General features: G+C 40.6%; 1 protein-coding gene across 4 annotated transcripts in view; it reads right to left on the bottom strand.

Moving 5' to 3' along the window:
- The window catches only part of WDR33 (WD repeat domain 33), an 81,990-nt gene that overhangs the window by 44,430 nt on the left and 14,925 nt on the right, over window positions 1-22,635 (bottom strand). For all 4 annotated transcript variants that reach the window (XM_075268979.1, XM_075268978.1, XM_075268977.1 and 1 more), the window contains exons 2-6: window positions 13,212-13,441; window positions 11,361-11,429; window positions 9,725-9,829; window positions 9,517-9,612; window positions 8,256-8,407 (exon numbers count right to left, since the gene is read on the bottom strand). In XM_075268979.1, coding sequence (XP_075125080.1) covers window positions 8,256-8,407; window positions 9,517-9,612; window positions 9,725-9,829; window positions 11,361-11,429; window positions 13,212-13,415 — 626 coding nt within the window. In that variant the 5' untranslated portion in view covers window positions 13,416-13,441. The remainder of the gene's footprint in view (window positions 1-8,255; window positions 8,408-9,516; window positions 9,613-9,724; window positions 9,830-11,360; window positions 11,430-13,211; window positions 13,442-22,635) is intronic.

Consider the following 22,635-nt stretch of genomic DNA (forward strand, 5'->3'; position numbering starts at 1 on the left):
AAAGTCTGACCATGGACATGGGACTTACGGTCCATGGTCATGTGATCAGGACACAGGTGCATAGCTGGCTACCATGCTGATGTCTGATTACTGTGCTGTGACGTTTACAAGCTGTGCACCTGTGTGTACATAACATGACCATGGACCGTGTTTTATTCACTAGAGGCAAGGAGAATGAATGACAGCAAGCAGAGATCTAGAAAACCGTGAGGAATTAATACAGAAAGTATATTGCAAAATTGTACAACTTTTTATTATACAAACAATAATATTTGTCTCTCAATATTGGTCTGAAAGTGGACAATCCCTTTAAATTGCACAACCTCCTATGGTGAGCCTCATCTATCCAGTATATTACACAAGTGTCAAGCTTTCTACCCTATGAACGTCTTTCCTTTTTGTCTCCATATACGCTTTCCTGTTTTGCTCAAAGAGAAGAGAATTCTCACATCTGAAGACCTCTGCTATTGTTATAGCTATTGTAAAACTGCAATATAATCAATTAGGGGGCGTTCACACTACCGTCGGTGTCCGACATGTAGCGTCCGCTCCTAGTGTCCGCTCAAAATCTGGCACGGACATTAGGAGCGGACACTAGCTGTGTCCGTTACACCTGTCATTTATTTAAATGGGCATCGGGTGCGTTCTTTTGCACTCCGTGCCCTTCCTTCCCTGTCAGCAAGTGAAGATGTCCGACTTCTCAAGCGGACAGAAAAACCCTACATGTCGGGTTTTTCTGTCTGCTTGAGAAGTCGGAAATCTTCACTTGCGGACAGGGAAGGAAGGGCACGGAGTGCAAAAGAACGCACCCGATGCCCATTTAAATAAATGACAGGTGTAACGGACACAGCTAGTGTCCGCTCCTAATGTCCGTGCCAGATTTTGAGTGGACACTACCTGTCGGACACCGACGGTAGTGTGAACGCCCCCTAAGATCGCAAATGATTTTAGCAAGTTCTTTCAGTCTTGGAAATTACTCAAAGCTGTGCACAGATTAAAAAAGGCCTACTGACTGGTTACAGTAAGTTCACATGGAGTCCAATGCATGCAGTACGCTCGTGTAAGTGGCCACAAGAAAACGGCCGCACAGACATGTGCAGTCAGCTCTGCCCGAAGCCTGATGGCAGAGCCGTCTGCAAATGCCTGGGATTTAGATCCCAAAGACACCAGCACCAGAAGAAGACATGGCAGAGGATGCAGTGGAAAAGCGTGCCAGTAGAAGATGGAGGTGGCACTGGAGAGTTTTCAAGCAGCACAGGGGATGCCCCCAGTGCTGTTTGAGTGCAGGAGAACGCCCAGAATACTGCAAGAAAGCTCATTAGCATAACAAAGAAAACCCAGAATATCTACCGAATGGCGACTTGAGGAATTCAAAATGGAGAAAAATAGCCTTTCTAAAGGGTAATCAGACGTGGTGTTTGTGGAATATGGGATTCTAATGCTAGAATCCCATTAAATGATGCAAAGAGTTGGACTTGGCAGGAATGAAGAAAGGTCCTCTTTAATAGTATAATTGGGGAATAATAGCCAAATTGGAGAAACACCACCATAAAGAAGAGGAACCCATCTGCAGACAACCACTTCACCGTCAGTGCCTCTCATTGGTGCAGAGCAGGGTACTGGTGTAGATGTAGGTCAGAAGGGTTACTATGTCTCAATACGAAGAGACTGTACAGGAACAAGGGAAGAAGGGAAGGGGGGGATCCCCAGGCTCATTTATTTTGATCTCCGAAAATCGATTTAAGAAAACATATGGTGAACATGCAAGTTTGGATTAGTTAGTGTTTCAGCCAATAAAATCCTTTTTTCTAGAATAATGTTTAACAAGATACTGCCTAGTTGCCTATCACCAATGTTTTCATTCAAAAAATAAAATAAAAATTAAGGCCCTACATTGCAGAGAAGCTGCTTTTTTTGGTTGTAGGATTTTCTGCGTTTTTTTTTTTTTGGTGAGCTAAAGTCAGGAGTGGATTGAGCAGAAGGGAAAAGTATAAGAACCTTATATTTGCCATTCCTTTTCTAAGCACTCAATTTTGGCAAAAAAAAAAAAAAAAACAGCCTAGAAACACAATGTGAAAAATGCTAATATCGACCTTTAACCTGATACTGCAATGTAACCACATTTCTGCAAGTTTAACATCACATCTACAATTTCAGTTCTGAAAAGTAGCTGCACCTGCCTCCTCTATGGCAAGTCTCAGTTTCACAGTAATGTAACTCAGTTTCTGGAGTGTCATGAGACTAAAGCAAAATACAAAAAAATAATTTTGTGAGTGGGTTAGAAATATTGCCAGGGATTCTAAGAAAAAAAAATTACAAATGTAAGCTTCATGGCTGTAGGAAAACTGCTTCAATCCATAAAGCAATTACCTAATATTTTACAATTACCAAAAACAGTTTGCAATAATATTAAGGAGAAAGAGTGAGGAAGTTAAATTCTCTATGCCTGCAATCTTTTGTTACTGAAAAGAGGACCACCGTAATGTGCTGAGCCATTACAAAGCACTTCTATCATTATCGTGTGTGTTTCTGTCTGTCTGTTCTTTATGCGCGACCAAATGACTGGACCGATCTTCACCAAATTTGGCACACAAATACATCAGGTATCGAGAAAGGTTTTAGACTGGATCTCCGCTCTCTCGGACGTACCGTTCCTGAGATACAGCTTTCGCAATACAATGACCTGCATTAGCCAATACAAGCCTGCAAGTCTTTCACTCATATTCTAACTGCCATACACACATCACCGTACATGCACACATGACTCCAGGGATATCCAACACTGAGATGCACACCACAGAGAATTAGATACACAGCTTAGTACACATCAGTGAATTAGATACACAGCGCAGAGCACACCACGACACATCAGAGCTTTACTCCAGGTTTCCATAACAACCCAGCCATTTTTCTTCATTGCTGTAGTTCATCTTTAAAGGGGCAGGGTACTGTGGATGACACTGTTACACAAGGTCACATACACACAGCTTTACTCCAGGTATACCTAACAACCGATCACAGGATTTTCATTGATACCCAAACCGAGATACACATGATCACATGACGCTTATGGACATGCACGACATACAAAATACACACCAGTGCAAAACTGGGCAATTCTTATGGGGCCACTACACAAACAAAAGATTAAATATACCTGTGCAAAGTCAGGTCCTTCTACTAGTTACTGATACAGGTGCTCTTTGGATAGAATTTAAAGGGAACCTGTCACAGTGAATATGCAGCCCATCTGCTGGTAACATGTTACATCGTAGTAGCCTGATATATAGTTTTGGAGAAGTTCCAATGAAAGGTTACGTTGACATCTGCACTGAAGTCTGTTGCAGTGTCTATTGAAAATCAGCGGAGGAAAAGTCCTGCACAGAGGACTTTTTCCTCTGGCAGTTTCAGATTAAAAAATGATGGACCCCCAACAGATCCCATTATAATTAATGGGGTTCGCCAAGCTCCGTGTGTAACCACTACTCTCCGATGTTAGAGTCCCCTGTAGGACCAAACATGTAAGTGACACTAGTGTGAACTGAGATTCATCTGCATTCTATTGAAATCTGTGCTCAATCTTAGGAGTATAATGGGTGGCTTTACTCAGTTGTCACTAAGACAGCTACAGTCCTATGAAAAAGTTTGGGTACCCCTATTAATCTTAATCCTTTTTAGTTCTAAATATTTTGGTGTTTGCAACAGCCATTTCAGTTTGATATATCTAATAACTGATGGACACCGTAATATTTCAGGATTGAAATGAGGTTTATTGTACTAACAGAAAATACGCAATATGCATTAAACCAAAATTTGACCGGTGCAAAAATATGGGCACCTCAACAGAAAAGTGACATTAATATTGAGTAGATCCTCCTTTTGCAAAGATAACAGCCTCTAGTCGCTTCCTGTAGCTTTTAATCAGTTCCTGGATTCTGGATGAAGGTATTTTGGACCATTTCTTTCTACAAAACAATTCAAGTTCAGTTAAGTTTGATGGTTGCCGAACATGGACAGCCCGCTCTCAAATGATCTGAAAACAAAGATTGTTCAACATAGTTGTTCAGGGGAAGGATACAAAACGTTGTCTCAGAGATTTAAGGTGTCGGTTTCCACTGTGAGGAACATAGTAAGGAAATGGAAGACCACAGGGACAGTTCTTGTTAAGCCCAGAAGTGGCAGGCCAAGAAAAATATCAGAAAGGCAGAGAAGAAGAATGGTGAGAACAGTCAAGGACAATCCACAGACCATCTCCAAAGAGCTGCAGCATCATCTTGCTGCAGATGGTGTCACTGTGCATCAGTCAGCAATACAGCGCACTTTGCACAAGGAGAAGCTGTATGGGAGAGTGATGAGAAAGAAGCCGTTTCTGCACGTACACCACAAATAGAGTTGCCTGAGGTATGCAAAAGCACATTTGGAGAAGCCAACTTCATTTTGGAAACAAAGATTGAGTTGTTTGGTTATAAAAAAAAAGGCGTTATGCATGGCGTCCAAAAAGAAACAGCATTCCAAGAAAAACACTTGCTACCCACTGTAAAATTTGGTGGAGGTTCCATCATGCTTTGGGGCTGTGTGGCCAATGCCGGCACCGGGAATCTTGTTAAAGTTGAGGGCCGCATGGATTCCACTCAGTATCAGCAGATTCTTGAGAATAATGTTCAAGAATCAGTGACGAAGTTGAAGTTACGCTGGGGATGGATATTTCAGCAAGACAATGATCCAAAACACTGCTCCAAATCAACTCAGGCATTCATGCAGAGGAACAATTACAATGTTCTGGAATGGCCATCCCAGTCCCCAGACCTGAATATCATTGAACATCTGTGGGATGATTTGAAGCGGGCTGTCCATGCTCGGCGACCATCTAACTTAACTGAACTTGAATTGTTTGTCCAAAATACCTTTATCCAGGATCCAGGAACTGATTAAAAGCTACAGGAAGCGACTAGAGGATGTTATCTTTGCAAAAGGAGGATCTACTAAATATTAATGTCACTTTTCTGTTGAGGTGCCCATACTTTTGCACCGGTCAAATTTTGGTTTAATGCATATTGCACATTTTCTGTTAGTACAATAAACCTCATTTCAATCCTGAAATATTACTGTGTCCATCAGTTATTAGATATATCAAACTGAAATGGCTGTTGCAAATACCAAAATATTTAGAACTAAAAATGATTAAGATTAATAGGGGTGCCCAAACTTTTTCATAGGACTGTATTTTTGAATGCACACTCATACAACACCGTCAATCACCAACCTATTCAACATGTGCGCCCCATGTGTGTATTATATATGTTTTTAAATCAAAATACGGTCTTCAAGTTGAATTCCCTAATGATCAGTACTTACCTATTTTTCATTCGAAGATGGGAAAATAATATTGTTTATTTGAGTGTATCCCGTCAGTGAAACGTTCATACTGTCCTCATCTTAGACTGATGATGAAACTAAACAGTAATCCTGGTTTCAGAAATGTTGCACATCAAAGTGGGCTTAAAGAGGTTATGCTATAACAGACATTTATTTTGTGAATAGTGAGAGATCACTGGGGGTGGTTTCCTGGGGAATAAGAAGTCCCGCTGAATCCACCCTGTGCCTACGTGACCTGCACTCCATTCCCTCTATAGGGTTGCTGAAGAATGCAGTCCTAACAGCCTCATAGAAGTGCTGATCATGCAGTCATAGTGGTGCTTCATTCACAGGGCGACTTTCATTTCCCATTTGCCCGATCCCTGTGGATGCAGCAGTTGGACCTCTCCTCTAGTGATTTGACACTTACCCTGCACTGTGTGATTAAATGGCACCATCCCTTTAATATAACAGAAAAAAAAAGAAAAACTAAAGATGCTACATAACTCACATGTAAGCTTGAGGTCAGAATTTGATTTTACTCCAGTAACGCAATGTTTACATATTCAAAATGTTGAATCAATGGAGTAGAAAAAAATGATGCCAAACTTACATGCATGTGCAGAATTTGTGTTGTGCTCAACCTAAAACTTGCTTCAGTGTAAGATACTGTATACAGGATACACCAGCGGTCTACACTGTGCAAAAAATCTACATTCTGTGGTGCTTATGTTATACGAGGTTTGAACAATTTTATGAGGGTAGAAATTACTTACCTCAAAGGTCCAGCTTCTTCGGGCTTCCTCAGCCCATTACAAGCTAAGCTGAAGGCCGCTGCTTAGACTTTCCAAGTCTGCAACAAGCCCTTTATTATAGAACTATATTCTCCAGCTCAAACACGGCTTATCTTCTTCTAATGCTATCAATTGCTACACATGGATGCATTGTGCCCCCTGCTTAACCATTATTAGGAAGTGCAATGTTAATTTTATTTTCCTGGAAGACAGAAGTATTATAGCGTATCTTCTGATATGAAAGGGTTTGATGCATTGAATAGATTTTTGTAGCACTAAGGAGTGAGATAAAAGTCTCTGTTGAAGCCTATACAGTGAAACCACCACCACATATTGGCTTAGGATGCCCTAGTATGGAAGATTTATCCCTCAAAGAAGTGTCACATTAGATGTGAATTCAACCATAAAAAGTGGTCATCTATGAATTTCAGAACTTGGCGAGAAGGCCGGATAAGGAGATGCCACTGGTTCATCCCCTATGGCCACCAATTGGACTGCACAATCATATGCAGCAAAGACATTCCATATGCTGGACCGGACAAGAGAGTGCGCCTTCCAAAGTTCTGAAATTCCTGGATGATCCCTTTAAGAATCTATTCTTAAAGGGATCCTATCATTGGATACCCTTTTTTTCCTGACTAACAGAGCCGACTGTGCATGCCTAGAAGATTGAAACCCAGAATGGAAGAAAACACAGGGAGAGCACGTTCCAGAAGATGATAAAGGCGTCACTAGAGATTTCTCTCTTGCATACCGATGAAAACTGGGATATCTACGGAACAGTGGCACGCAGAAGACATCTAAAGGTAGGAGAAGAATAGCCTTTCTTAAGGCTACTCCTTCGTGTTAGTCAGAGAAAAAAAAAAAAAAAGGGGATCCAATGATAGGATCCCTTTAAAATCAGCAATTAAAACATTTTGGCTAGGGCTAAGCAGTAACTTTGTCTAAGACTCTTGTCAAGTGACCAAAGATTACCGAGTCACTGTGCAACTCCTACACATTGCAAGCAGTGGTCACAGTTTGCAATGCAGTTACATTATCCTCAGGTTGCAATTTGAATTTTACATGTGACCACTGAGGTTAGTGACTGGCAGTGGTCATGTCCGGAAATACAGAAAGTCATCGCTGCAGGAAGCTCAGATCCCTGAGGACCACCAGAGTGGCAGAGCTAAAGCAGCATAAGTTGAGCCACGACATAGTAAACAGCGCATATATCAGCTGAGCGGTGAGGCGTGCATTAGACTCCTTTACAATCTCATATTCATGACCTAGTCTTAAGGATGTAATCTTATACAATAACGTTAAAGAAAAGGTATAGTTATTTTTTCATATCCCATTCAGTTGTCTTGGGTATATTTATGTAAATTCTGGGCAACCCCTTTAAGCCTGCTTCAAGCATGAATTTGCTTTGGTTGAATACTACTACAGGTGCTCTGCAGACGCAGTCTTATTTTTGATATGATGTGGTTAGTATGACATTGATGATAATCTACTGAAGGATTTTACATTACGAGCATGTTGTCTACATTGTGCGGTTGATTCATATACAATATTTAACAAAGTTAATGTATTCAATGTAGTTTTTAAACATAAAAAATTAAATACTTTTACTGAGTAAAATTATATTAATGTACGCGTATTGCCAAATTTATACCTAGAACAGCATAACCCTGCTTTAAAAAGAGAACGTGGGGGAAAGAGTGCCAGGCCTACCTAATAGTCATTTGTATAGAGGATATCCCACACAGGTCTCTCCAGTTCCTGTAGGATTTAGCACTGTGGGAGTAGTTGGCTTGATTTATTGTCATGTCGAGTGTAGCTGTTGGTTTTATTGTATGGATTTGTGCTTTATTTTGCATCTGTGAACTATTAGAGGCACAGAATTCTTTATTTATAAAGCAAACGTCTTGGCATACACAGTTTGTGCAAGAAACAGTACACAATGCTGTGAGCGAACACAATGAATAACAGGAATGGACGTGCATAAAATGCTGCTTTAACCTGACTAAGCCTGCCCCCCATAGAAAACCTAAAGACTGCAAATAAATACAACATAGAAGGCAGAGATTAGCAACATCTATGGAAAAGGGTAGAGTGGTTATAAACCTGGCCTCTCTAATCGCCTCCTTATGCGCCTGGAACATCTTGACGTTATTCATGTTGGACTGCCAGTACTTCACATATCCACTATGATCAGCAGTCAGCATCCACATGTCATTATGGGACCAGGTCATTGCTCGGACGGGGCTGTCATGAGCCTAAACAAAATGGAGAAAAGTTATTGACTTGTGTCAAACTTTTTTTTTTTTTTTTTACAGTTCAGTTTAATCCAGTTTCTGCATTTTTTTTTTTTTAATTAAACAAAAAAAAACAAAAAACACAAAAGCAGGAAAGGATACCAAAGAAACAAATACTAAGGCTCTGTATTTATTGTACCGAACAAAAACCTTAAGGCTGAAGCCCACGATGCAGAAACGCAGCTTTTTTAGTTGCAGATTTTGTTTTTTTGGTTTTTTTTGAGCCAAAGCCACGAATGGATTGAGCAGAAGGTAGATGTATAAGAACTTGCGATATATTTCCCATTCCTTTTGTAGCCATTCTTGTCTTCGGCTCAAAAAAAACAAACAAACAAAAAAAAAACATTTAAATCTGCAACAAAAAAAGCTGCGTTTCCACAACGTGAGACCTTAACCTTAAACCAGCAATGGTTCTTAGCTTTCATATGATGCCAAGACTGAAGTACTAGCTAGAGCAGAACCGGAGATATCAAGAGTCAAAAATCGCTAGGAATTTGAACTTTATATACAGCAGTTGCTTCATGCTGCGGATAAAATAACATTCCCGACGGTTTTTAACTAGTGATCTCTAGGTGGTATACAACTGAAGATACAGTTATTGGTAGTGATCCCCCCCCTTTGGTAAATGCTACAGCCTTACATACTGAATTGAGTACAGTTGTACAGACAGATTCTCCCTGGCAATGCTTAGTTAGAGCTAATGGGAATTTTACAGTCAGTTTGCTATTAAAAGGAAGTCAGATAAAAAAAAGTATACGACAAAAATGTTTTGCCATATGCCAGTTAATGAACAGTAAAAACCAAGAAAGAATCGAGGCAAAAGATGTCCACAGCCTATAAGATCATTCATGGCAGGCTGTTCAATTAAATATTGGTGTACAGCAGAAGAATATTGGAAGTGTCAAAAAAAAAAAAGAGCTGACTATTTCCAACATCCACTGAACTTCACCTATATTGGACTACACTTGAAAATAACTCAGCAATGGGTGTCCCATCTGTTGGACTGTCACCGACCATACAATGAGAAATGCAATCACTCATTAAAAAGCAGATTTACTAAAAAAAATTACCTGCAAAATGGTCTCAAAATTAAATGTGAGCCCATTCCATAAAGTGAATTCCCCACTTGAAGCTCCAGTTACTAAACGGCGACCTTCAGGGGTCCACTGTAAATAGACAAGAAGCAGTAATTGTTAGTTTTTCATTCAGGCTACTAATCCGTAGAGAGATCTTTAAATGAAATCTTACACAACTTAACATCTATATCCAGATACATACCCGTACAACAAACACAGGGCACTTGACTTTGTTGGTTGATGTTCGTACAAATTTAGTAGTTACGGCATTTAGAGGATTGTTAAGCATCCCAATGGGAGGCACCAACTGAAAAATAAACAAAAGGAAATTTAAGCTGGTTGTCCTAGAATCAGTTGGTTTTATCCAAAGCACAGTATCCCCACAGACTGTCTCATACCAAAATAAAATTACTATAAAATACTACTTTTTTTGTGCATTTTGTATACCTGCAATCTTGCAACTTCCATAGGCAAAAAAGGTAATAGTTATAATAGCTAGTGACTGCCAGCATCTATTACCAGCTGCTGCTACTGTACATGTTCCTATTTAGTGGCAATAGGAGCAGCACAAATAATAGACATGGCTACCCTGCGGACATCCCATCAGCTCTTAGTGCAGAGGAAAAAGCAAAGAGACATGCTGGTCTTCCTTGGGCATGCCGCCTTGAGCAATAAAAACAGGCCATAGACAGTTTTACTATATAAAAAGTGTAGAAGAAACTCAACAGGAATGGAAATAAGGACAAACTAAACATGTTTCATAGTCCAGAGAAAAACTACTGGAGGACATGCGCAGTAACGGGCGTAGAACACTGAAAGAACTGACATTGGGTATTTGTAAGGCAAACTAATCTAAAAACGTACATTTTACAAAGCAGTGTATTGCTAAATTTTAGTGACATAAAAAGACACCATCAAATTTGATATTGTGAATAACCCTCTAACTTTAAAAGGGCTTCCCATCTCATTAACTTGTCCCACCATCTGCAGGATAGAGTATAGGTGGCAGATCGGTGGAATTTCAATGTCTAGGGCCCCTACCGATCATGAAAACCATACAATAATTGCAATGTAACTACCAGAGATAGTCAAAGGATACTATCTCTGGCAGCTCCATCAAAATGGAAAGAGGCACACATGTCCCGGCATTCAAATCAACAGGAATAAAGATTTAACATTCTCCAGATCTGTGGGGGTCCCAGATGTTGTTCAACCTCCACAAATCTGCAACTTAACCCCTAACCTGTGGATTGATGAGATGATAGAATCCCTTTAAGAACATTTATACACTTTTGACGACTCATTTAGAAATGCAATGTACAAAGATGTTCACTGTTGACAATTATTTCACACATTCTAAATATGATGTTAAAAGGGATAACTTTTTAAATAAAAAAAAAACATTAAGGGGACATTCACATGGAGTAATGCGGCGCTGATTCTTGCACGATAACTCGTGTAAGAATCAGCGCTGCAAAAACAGAATCCCATTGAGTTCAATGGGTTCTGTTTAACGCGCGTAACACATTGAAATCAATGGGAGGCTTTTTAAACTATTGATATCAATGTGTTATGCGTGTTAAACGGAACCCATTAAAGTCAATGGGATTCTGTTTTGTAGCGCTGATTCTTAGGCGAGTTATTGTGCAAGAATCAGCGCCGTGTTACTCCGTGTGAATGTACCCTAATAGTAACTCACATGTGAATAAATAAAACACTCTTCAGGCAGCAGTAATGTTTCAAGGCCTCAGACAGTATATATGTTGGAAGGTCATTCTTCAAAAAAACATAGATAGATTTCCATAAAGAAGCTAGATCATGATTAGTGAGTTACTCACATCATTATAATACCCAGCATCAGGCTGAATGGCTCTCATGTCTCGTTGATCTCTCTGCCATACACGATTCTGACGAGAAAGCAAATACATGGTCAAGCAGCAGCTTGAAGAAAATGCACAAAAAATAAATTCACAGGTATAACTGTTTCTTTGCCACAGGAGGTCGGCCATATCCCACTTGCTGACACAAGTGAAACGAAACCTGCCACAGGCTGCAAACATAAAACAGTGCAATGGGAGATTACACAGGATATCTCTGTCATATAGCAGTCTTAGCCAAAAATAGAAGGTAACACCTTTTGCTGAAATCTTGTGAGAAACCAGCTGTTTAGGAACACACAGAGAATTCTATAAACTAAAAATACCGGACAAGTTGTACTTCTGTTCAATATTAACATCCTTTATAAAGAAAGAGTATTAATCATTTAAAGCTAAAGATATTAAGTTTAATATGGGGGGGGGGTGTAAATTGCCTTTCTATAACTGGCATTCAATATGCACAATTTATTGCATCACTTCATGTATAATCTGGTGAAAAGAAATGTAATTGTATACACCAGACTAGAGCAGGAAACCATATAGGCAAGGGAACTTGGCAGGTTCACGCTGTCCTAAGCATAGGCAGCAGGAACTAGACAGGCTCCATTATAACCAGGAACTTTTTTTTTGGTAGATTGTGAGCCCCATATAGGGATTACAATGTACTTTTTGTTTCCTATCAGTAGGTCTTTGTAGAATGGAAGGAAATCCATGTAAACACAGGGAGAACATACAAACTCCTTGCAGATGTTGCTCCTGGCAGGATTCGAACCCAGGACTCCAGCGCCACAAGGCTATAGTGCTAACTATAGCGGCCACCGTGTTGCGCCTAGGAACTGTCTTTTACTCTAAGGGCTAGTTCACACGGGGACATGGACGCTGATTTTGACAGCTGATTTCGCGGCCAAATCAGCCTCCATAAAATGGAGCCCTATGTGAATTGCTAGCTTTTTTTTTCTGCTAGCTTTTTTTATTGCTAGCTTTTTTTGCTAGCAGAAAAAGAAGCGACATGACCTTTCTTCAGGCGTTTTCCGCCTGGAAAAATGAATTGGAGTCTATTGGGCGCTGAAAAAACAGCTAGCGGTTTTTGGTCGCTTTTTTTTGCAGCTGTTTTGGCAAAAACAGCGACTGAAACAGCTAGCTGTTTTTTATCACACTTTTGGAAGTGACATCCCAGAGGAGTGGCCATGGGTGTTGGCTGCTTCCTGCAGCCATTTTGTGACAGTACTCATCACAGCACAGCACATCTGGATACAGCAGCATTTTTGATATCAAAGATAGCAGCTTGCTATGAAGTAGCAGTGAGCTCTGCTCAGTTGGAGATGTGTGCTAAAATGGCGCCTACAGACAAAAAGGGGTTGGTTTTGGCCATGCCCAGTGGGCTGGCTAGTTAAAAAATGGGCTGGGGGAAAAAAAAAGCTTAAAAAAAACAGCGACCGAAAAAGCGTCAAAAACAGCGTCAAAAACAGCGTCCAATGCAAAAAACAGCGTCCAAAAAAAGCGAGGCTTAAAAATCAGTGACAAAATCAGCTAGCTTTTTTCACGTGTGAACTTAGCCTAAGATGCTGCAGTGTTTCAGAGTAATAAAAATTTTAAAAAGTGCCAGAATTGAGAAGCTTGGCAGCTCAGGATTCTTCCTGCCTAGACAAGCCTTATTGACAAACCTCCCCAATATGAAAATTAGAGTGAGACTTATTGTATCAAGCCAAGCTGGGTGGGGAGAAGCTGGAGTGGAGACAGCCAGTCATCCTGCACCTGACTTGTATAATTACACAAACACTATTAGCACAAATACCAAATTAGAAAACTCACCTCAAGATATTTTATGACAGATGGATTGTAATCTATAGTCTTGCGATTCACAGCCTTTCTCATGCGCTTGCCATCAAAGGTGAGTTGTTGCATTGCCTGCTGCTGTGCATAGTCAGGGCGTTTGTAGAACAGCTGGCGGGGAGCCTGGTGTTGGAAACGCGGCATATGGAAGAAGCGAGGCGGGGAGCCAATTTCTGTTGCCATTGTGAGGTCTACAGAGGGCTAAGATACTTAAAATAAAAAGGAAAGAACCATTAGAAAACAAATACATTAATATACAGCTATCTAAAAACAAACCAACAATCGTACAAATTCACCATTGATAAGTTTAATGTCAAATCAGGAAAAACACTAACCAGGGGAGAAAAATTTACTACGCAAGATGGCCAGAATTGTGGAGGAGTACACGACATACACTGTTTGTTACATGCTTTAAAGGGGTTATCCAGCTCCCAAAATTTTTTTTGCAGATACGTCCACAGCCACGCTAAATCCTCACTGTTCACTTGTGTACTCTTTGCTTGGCTTTATTTTACTTGCTGCTCCTTGTATCACTATTATTTACATGCAGTGAATGTGTGGACAAACTACATTTCCCATGATTCATCTGCCTGCTCTCTCACACAGTGTTTGCTGCTCAATAAGGGGGTGGGGTGAAATTGAGCGAGCTTGCAAACCAAACTTCACAGCAGCATGTGACCTCAGATGTGGGAGTCATTAATTACCTGCTGTGGATGTATTTGCAAATAATTTTTGGAAGCTGGATCTTCCCTTTAAGCAATTTTGAAAACAGTGTTGCTGCATTTTTTTTTTTGAGCCAAAGCCAAGAATGGCTAGAAAAGGAATGGGAAATATATAAGAAGTTCTTAGGGAGCCTTCACAAGGAGTAAACGCGCGTAATTTTTTTACATGTGTAAAAATACACCTGTAAAATGTCATTGAAGCCAATGGGAGTCTTATTTTCACACGTGTATTTTAGCCGCGTGTTTACTCCGTGTGCTGGCTCCCTTATACTAAACCCGTTAAATTTGCAACAAAAAAAAGCTTAACTTCCAAAACATGGGGGCATAGCCTAAAGGTGTTTAACTGTTAAATGGGTCTGTCACCACCCCCAAGCAAATTCAATCACCACCACATTACAGAGAAGCAACATACCTCCTATATATTTCACTTTTGCAGAAATATAACTTGTAAGTGTTCTGTAAATGAGGCATTTGGTGCACTCAGAGTGACAGTGCTCCATGTGAGTAGCATGATGGCATGCCTGCCCAACTGCTGCTCCCTTCTCTCTAATGGGACTGCTGGAGATAGGGATGTAGGACTTTCACAGACATTAAAAGGAGGTATTTCCACCTTAAATTATACTACCCAACTGTCAAACCCCTACAAATTAGGAGAATGGGGGAGTATTATTCTGAATGGACTGGTGTTCGGACCAGAGTACACACTGCTCCATTCATTTCAATGGGAGAGCCAGAGATAGCTGAAGTGCAGAATGTGGCTCCAGCACTCCCAGTAAGAGGAACAGAATGGTGTACACACCGGCATGACAGCTGCCAGTTCTCCTGGTCAGAGGGGTCTGAGTGGTTGGACCTCCACCAAACCGCATGTTATCTTCTATCCTATGGATAGGGGAGAATTCGTTAAGATGGAAATACCATTTTAACTAAGCTGTGGCTGAGCAGGCGCACCACCACTCCATTCACATAGGTACTTGTTGCCGGTTGCCTAATAGTCTGATCCACAGCAGTCAGACGAGGATGTCCTATTTCGAGGACTGGGGATAAGTGCATATATAGTGAAAACCCCTTAATGTCTATATATATAAATGCGTGTACTGGTTTAGGGAAACTCTAATCTCAGTATAACCAATGCATATTAACACAAAGCTCCTGGTAAGTGGTAAGCTTCAAGTACAAAGCCATATTCATCCCAAACACTGTACCCTGGATGTGTCCATAATATAGTCCTGTATGCCCCTGTACACAGAGGTCAAGACTCAAAACAGATTTTCTTGTACTACATTGCTCTAAAGTGCATTTTCTAAACCTCTGTAAGCATCATATGCTATAGGTGCACATTGCATAAGACTGCATGTTATATATACAGCTGAATTTTTATTTTATGGTGTGCCTCTGTATACTAAAGCAAAGCACAATACTCCATTACAGTGAAACTAAAAATAAGACTGGCACTTGTTAAAGAAACACTGGGACATATTTAAGACAGCGTCCCTAGCTTCATTGCTGCCAGAGGGTGAGCCTTATATATGAAGAGGAGCATCCTCCACCAAACTGTGTGCCTGGAGGGAAATGCATAAATCTGGTGTAATAAATAATAAATCTGGTGTGGTCGATAGCCCCGTCCCTGCACTTTTCAGGAAAGTTTTGATGGAGACACAAAAAGTCTGATTTGCCCAAAAACCAGACGATTTTTTATGCCTTGTACGTCAGAAGAGTTAAGGGAGCGTTCACACTACCATCGGTGTCCGACAGGTAGTGTCCGCTGCTAATGTCCGTTCAAAATCTTGTGCGGACATTAGCAGCGGACACTAGCTGTGTCCGTGACATTTTGCATTGATTTAAATGGACATCAGGTGCGTTCTTTTACAGTCCGTGTCTGTCCGTTCCCAAAGATGTCCGACTTTTCAAGCCGACAGCAAAACCCGACATGTAGGTTTTTTTCTGTCCGCTTGAAAAGTCGGACATCTTTGGGAACGGACAGACACGGACTGTAAAAGAACGCACCCAATCTCCATTTTAAGACAGCTAGTGTCCGATGCTAATGTCCGCACAATATTTTGAACGGACATTAGCAGCGGACACTAGCAGTCGGACACCGACGGTAGAGTGAACGCCCCCTTAACGTTGCCCAAAAAAGGATTACTGGGGTTTGAACAACCGCAGCAATGTGTCTAAACCAAAATACACAACGTCATTAAAGCGGTAATGCCAGTAGTACAGCATGTGACTGCCGTGGCGAATATTTTAGAAGAGGTCGCAAATGTCTGTATTTTAGTCCTTAAAGAGGACCTTTCATGGTTTGGGGCACATGCAGTTTTATATACTTTCCTGATCTGTGCCCCGGGTAAAGTGCTATCGGTCCCAGTACTGTAGCTCTTCCCAGTCAGAAGGGCGTTTCTGACAGTCTGTCAGGAACGTCCTTCTTCACAGCAGCGCCTATCGCGCTGTACAGTGTGAGCGGGGAGGAACGCCCCCTCCCTCTGCTCACAGTGCTCATCAATAGACGAGTATTATCAGGAGGGGAGGGGGCGTTCCTCCCCGCTCACACTGTACAGCGCGATAGGCGCTGCTGTGGAGATGGACGTCGTTCCTGACAGACTGTCAGGAACGCCCTTCTGACGGTGAAGAGCTACGGTACCGGCACCGATAGCTTTTCACCAGGGGTACAGATCCGGAAAGCCGACAGTGTGCTGAATTCAGCGTTAGTATATAGTACTGCATGTGCTCCAAACCATGAAAGGTCCTCTTTAAAGTCTCATGCATATTAACACCTAGCACTTTTGGCTCTGCTTAGAAACAGAGCAGGTGTCCGTTGTGTAAGACTGGTACAGATACCCATCCATTGTCTATGGCAGCCAGGAGCCTCCTGAAGGCTGCCAGGCCTTTCATAAGAAGATAACCCTTGAGGCTTAATGATGGCCAACCTAAACAGTTGTACAGCAATTCTCCCATAGACTGCAATACAACTGTACATGACAGGCAACAAGTGATCTAACGATAGCAAGTTTAAGTCCTAATTTAAAAAAAAAAAAGTCACCTTTCAAGTCACCTGCGCTTTCCCTAGATTACAAATAAAAATGAACAAAACACAGCACCCTGTATCCAACATATCTACAGCATCCCTGTAGCCAGACCAATCTAATCTTATCTACATTTAACCTCCCTATAAGTACTGAATATATATAAAAAAATTATTATTAATTACTACTATTATTAGATCCTCAAAATGGCCAAAAAAAAAAAAAAAAAAAAAAAAAAAAAAAAAGCACCTTTCACAACCCCATGCACAAATATGAAAACATTAATATATATGGAAACCAAATATAATATGGAAACCAAACTAATTTAGCATTTTCTTCAAAATTTTGAATTTCTGTAAAAAGTATTACCGTATATACTCGAGTATAAGCCGACCCGAATATAAGCCGACCCCCCTAATTTTACCACAAAAAACTGGGAAAACTTATTGACTCGAGTATAAGCCTGGGGGGGGGGGGGGGGGGGGAATGCAGCAGCTACTGGAAAATTTCAAAAATTAAAATGGTCGTAGTTTTTGGGTGCAGTAGATGCTGGGGAAGGGGAGGGGGTGTTTTGGTTGTCTGTCTGTCTGCCCCTTCCCTGAGCCTGAGGACTGTTTTTCTTCCCCCCACTTGGAATTCAGCCTGGCTGAATATAGAGTATCTGCAGTGCTCCTATTAACCCCTTCCTGATGGAACAGGAGCACTGCAGATAACCTATATTCAGTAGACAGGGCACTATCAGACACAGGGATACCTAATGTGTATGTGTTTTACAGTCATTTTCTACTTTTCTATGTATTCTAGGGAAAGGAGGGATTAAGAACCTTTATTTTTTTAAAAAAAAAATTTTGCACTGTTTTATGGGAGATTCTATACATTGACATTGTGGCTGGTCATAAACCCCCCTCACCCTCCAAAAAAAAAAAAAAAAAAAAATTTTTTTTTTTTTTGCTGACTCGAGTATAAGCCGAGGGGGGCTTTTTCAGCACAAAAACTGGGCTGAAAAATTCGGCTTATACTCGAGTATATACGGTAACCCTTTAACGACGCAGGAAAGTTTGTATGTTAATGCACAGAGTTTCATATTTTCCTTTTACCGCTTTCAAAAATTTATAATTTTTTTTATTTTTCTTTTGACATAGATAGTTGACTTGTACTTTTATTTGACACCATTTTAGGGCATATATCATGTTTACATTAGCTTTTATTAATGCTTTTGAGAGGTCCGTGTGTAAAAAACCAAAACATTATTAGTTTTTGCATTCTGTCCCTACGGCATTCACTGCACATTACAAATGACATAGTGAGGGCGGGTTCACATCTGCGCCCCGGTCTCCGCTTTCAGGTTTCCGTCTTCTGCCTGAGAAACTGGACAGGGGACGGAAACCGGCGGTCACTTTCTAAACCCACTCATTTGACTGGGTCTGCAAGGCGTCTGCCCGTGAGCGTCTTCTGGTCTCCGCAGCGAAACCGGTTTTTGTAACCGGAGACAAAGTCAGAAATGCAGGACTTTGTATCCGGTTTAACCCCTTAGCGATCCTTGACGTAACTGTACGTCATGGGTCGCATGGGGATGTATGGAGCGAGCTCACACGCTGTGAGTATAATACAGCCAGGACCTGCCACTAACAGCAGCGGTCGGTGCCCGAGCCGATCGCTGCTGTTAACCCTTTACACACTGCGGTCAAACGTGACCGCAGTGTGTAAACGGCGCCGGCGGCATGGGCGCCGCCATGTTTCGCCGATCGCCGCCCTCCTGAACGTCACATGAGGGCGGTGATCGGTTGCTATGACAGCCGGAAGCCTATTGAAGGCTTCCAGGCTTGTCTCTGCATGAGATCTATTAGACGATGCCAGAGGCATCAGACCTAAGGGGTCTGATCATAAATGTAACAGAAGAAAAAAAAAAGTTTTTAAAAGTATTAAAAAAAAATATATATAAAAGTTCAAATCACCCCCCTTTCCCTAGATTAGCTATAAAAGTAATTAAAGAACATTAAACATAAACATATTAGGTATCCCTGCGCTCCAAAATGCCCGAACTATTAGAATATTAAAACATTTATCCCGTACTGCGAACGGCGTAGCGGCAAAAAAAATAAAAACCGCCAAAAAGCGTTTTTTTCAACACTTTGCCTCCTATAAAAAATTGAATAAAAAGTGATCAAACCATCAGATCTTTCCCCAAATGGTATCAGTAGAAACGTCATCTTGTCCCGCATAAAAAGACACCACAACCAGCTCCATACATGGAAATATGAAAAAGTTACAGGTGTTAGAACATGATGACACAAATTTTTTTTTCTATTTTGCAAAGTTTATCATTTTTTTTTTTAAAAGTATCAAAACATTTCAAATACTATATAAATTTGGTATCACCGCGTTTGTACTGACACGTAGAACACAGGTAACATGTCATTTGTACCAAACAGTGAATGCTGTAAAAATTAAACCCATAAGAAAATGGCGCAAATGCATTTTTTCTCCAATTGCACCTCATTCTGAATTTTTTTTCCAGCTTCCCAGTACATTGCACAGCATATTGAATGGTGCCATTACAAAGTACAATTTGTCCCGCAAACAATAAGCCATCATGTGACTCTGTGAACTGAAAAATGAAAAAGTTATGGCTCTTGAAATGTGAGGAGGGAAAAACGAAAATGCGAAACCAAAAAATGGCCGGGTCCTTAAGGGGTTAAAAAAACAAAACAAAACAACAAAAAATGGTTTTGTTGTGGAGATCACAAAACGCTCACAGGCGCTCACGTGTGGACACTGACTGCTGGGTTTCCATCTCCTGTCAGCAGAAGACGGAAGCCTGAAAGCGGAGATCGGGGTGAAGATGGGAACACGCCCTAAGTTTGTCCATCGGGTCAATACGATTTGGGCAATATAATTATAATGCAAAAAAATATTGAACAGATTTCCTGGGGTCACTGTATTCTGACACCAATCGTTTTTTTTTTAACCGTTTTCTTTACCAGGGTATGCAAGTGAGGTGACAAAAATATACAAATTTGCACATCGTATTAAAAAAAAAAAAAAAAAAAAAAAAAAAAAAAAAATTATATATATATATATATATATATATATATATATATATATATATATATATATATATATATACACACACATACACACACACATTTTTTTTATGCGATAAACAACGCTACACACTTAACACTATTTTTGGAAAGTGCGGATGGGGATACCCAACATGTTTGTTTATTTTTGAGATCTAGTCCCTGAACCACCCAGATGCCATAGTATTTTCCCAACTCCCAGTTATCAGGTGTGTATTACAGTAATTCTGCAGGCATAGCTCCTGTGCCTGTGACAATATGAGAATCATACGGTTATGGCGCTGACCATTAATTATATGCTCAGCGCAATATAAAAGGATGGCGCAGAGAGGAAGTGGGTTAAAATATGATAAAACTAATATCGATTTATTGCAATGATTTTACTGAACCAAAGAACATGAAGAAACTTTTTACTGTACATCGAATGCTGAAAAAACAAATCCCTAAATACATGGAGAACTGTTCTAGTAATGGTTTCCCTGTTTGAAAAGCAAAATTACACATTTACAATACTGTAAACTTTCTACTCCTCCGCTGCTAAAAATATTCCTCAAAAATAAGGGAAGTTATTTCTTCTCTTGGGGGAAAAAAAGTAGTGCGACCTCTACATGCCGGGCATCTGCGTACAAAGACTAAGGAAGCGCTGGAATCTAAATAAAAATTAAATTAATCGGGCATTTTACCTCTGTTACACATAAGGGCAATTTAGACCACAGCCCTTAAAACAGGCCCCTTCTCAAGTAAGCGTATGTGTTGAGCGAATCTCACAAGATTAGTCTTGCAAGGTTTGCCTGGCCGTTTAGTTCAGACTGAATAAGTCTTCTTCAGACCGCAGAGTATAATTGGGAGGTGAGCAAACATATAAAACAGTTAGGCTGGGGCCTCACGAGGCGTAAATGCGGCGGAAACGCTGCGGGAAAAGTCGCAGGGTTTTACAGTGCAAGCAAAGGGGATGGGATTCATGCGAATCCTATGTCCACTTTGTGGGAAAAAACAGTGCGGCACACTGCGATTTGGGCCTTAGCGATTGGGGCCTTAGCCTTTTCTTGTTGGTGGTTTAGGTGAAAACTCGTCAGACTCCATTACAGTTTATGGGGTTCCCTGGTTTCCACATGGAACCGCTTTTTAAGCAACAGGGCTTCCATCTTGCAGGTTCCCAAGCAGACCTGAAGGATGGAAACCTGAATGCTAGTGTGAACCTAGTGTTACACAGTCACATTCATCTGAATGCCCTCCACGGATCCAATATTTACTGTAAAATTCTGGGATAATACATAAAAAAAAATAAAATAAAAAAAATCTAGAAATGTTTACATTCATTAAAACACCAGCAAGAACATTTTTAAAATATAAGTGGCAAAACTGAGAACACATTTCTCTTGCAATAGAAGTCCTAATTTCAGCCTGTAGAATAGGCGGTGACCTACCTATTAATGTGAATGGGCGAGTGTAAAGCCCCACACAGTAATGTGAATATGGCCTTTGTGTTATTATCATGCTGATTAATGGGTGTGGATCCCCGGTCTCAATGACAGCTCATCTGGCTATGCAGCTAGAATAAACTAAAACTTACATTCACATGTTTAATAGGACAAAGCTCCTCAGAGAAAACCTGTTGCCAGAGAGTCAAGGCAACCAATAAAGGTCTCCTAGAAACTACATTTTTTCTTTTTATGCAGTGCAGGTAGGAGTCGCTTGTGTAATTCGAAAGTCTAAAAGTGACAATAGTAAGGCCTACATCAGATGGCTGCAAGGAGACCATTAGGGATAGTTCACACGTAAACTACGTGTGGCTTATTTTGGTCCTGAAAGAAAACGCTTCTTAATTAGGAAGCGTTTTTTGGAGCTTTTTTTTTTTTTTTTTTTTTTTTTTTAAAAGAAAAAACGCTTAAACAACAAAAAAAAAAAAAAAAAAAACAGGTGGTTTTCCCCACCGGTAAAGTGAATGGGCTGCGAAAAAACGCAAAGTGTTTTGTTTTTTTTGCCTCCCATTCACTTCTATTGCTTTCTTTAGGTGGAAAACGCCTGAAGAAAGGTCATGTCGCTTCTTTTTTCCCCTAGCGGAAAAAAACCCTAGCAGAAAAAAAAAAGCTAGCCCTCTACATAGACCACCATTCTATGGAGGCGGATTTTTGCATCCGCCTCCTTGTCCCCGTGTGAACTAGACCTTATATGGATTTTACTTGCTTTCTGTCCGTGATCTGATGGCGTAAACTTGCAGCACCGCAGATCCCTATGATCCTGGTAGCTCAAGTTATTAGACCCACAACTGGCACAGGATTTAGTATATGTCATACTGATATGCAAAAAAAAAAAAAAAAAAATTGATTTCAGTTCACCATATCAGTGTTCAACGTAAAAGTGGACTGGGATGCACAGAAGTTACCTGGACTTGCTGTAGGCTTGCAAATATCAAAACCCAAAGTAAAAAAAAAATATCCAACGTCACCAGAATCCACCAGTAGCGATATATGTGTAAAATACAACCTTTATTTACATTAAAAAAAATTAAGAGTTACAGAGTTAGGCTGGGATCACATCTGCGCCCCGGCCTCAGTTATACAGGTTTCCGTTTACT

The sequence above is a fragment of the Leptodactylus fuscus genome, chromosome 3 (genome assembly GCF_031893055.1).
Source record: "Leptodactylus fuscus isolate aLepFus1 chromosome 3, aLepFus1.hap2, whole genome shotgun sequence".
NCBI classification, from domain to species: domain Eukaryota; kingdom Metazoa; phylum Chordata; class Amphibia; order Anura; family Leptodactylidae; genus Leptodactylus; species Leptodactylus fuscus.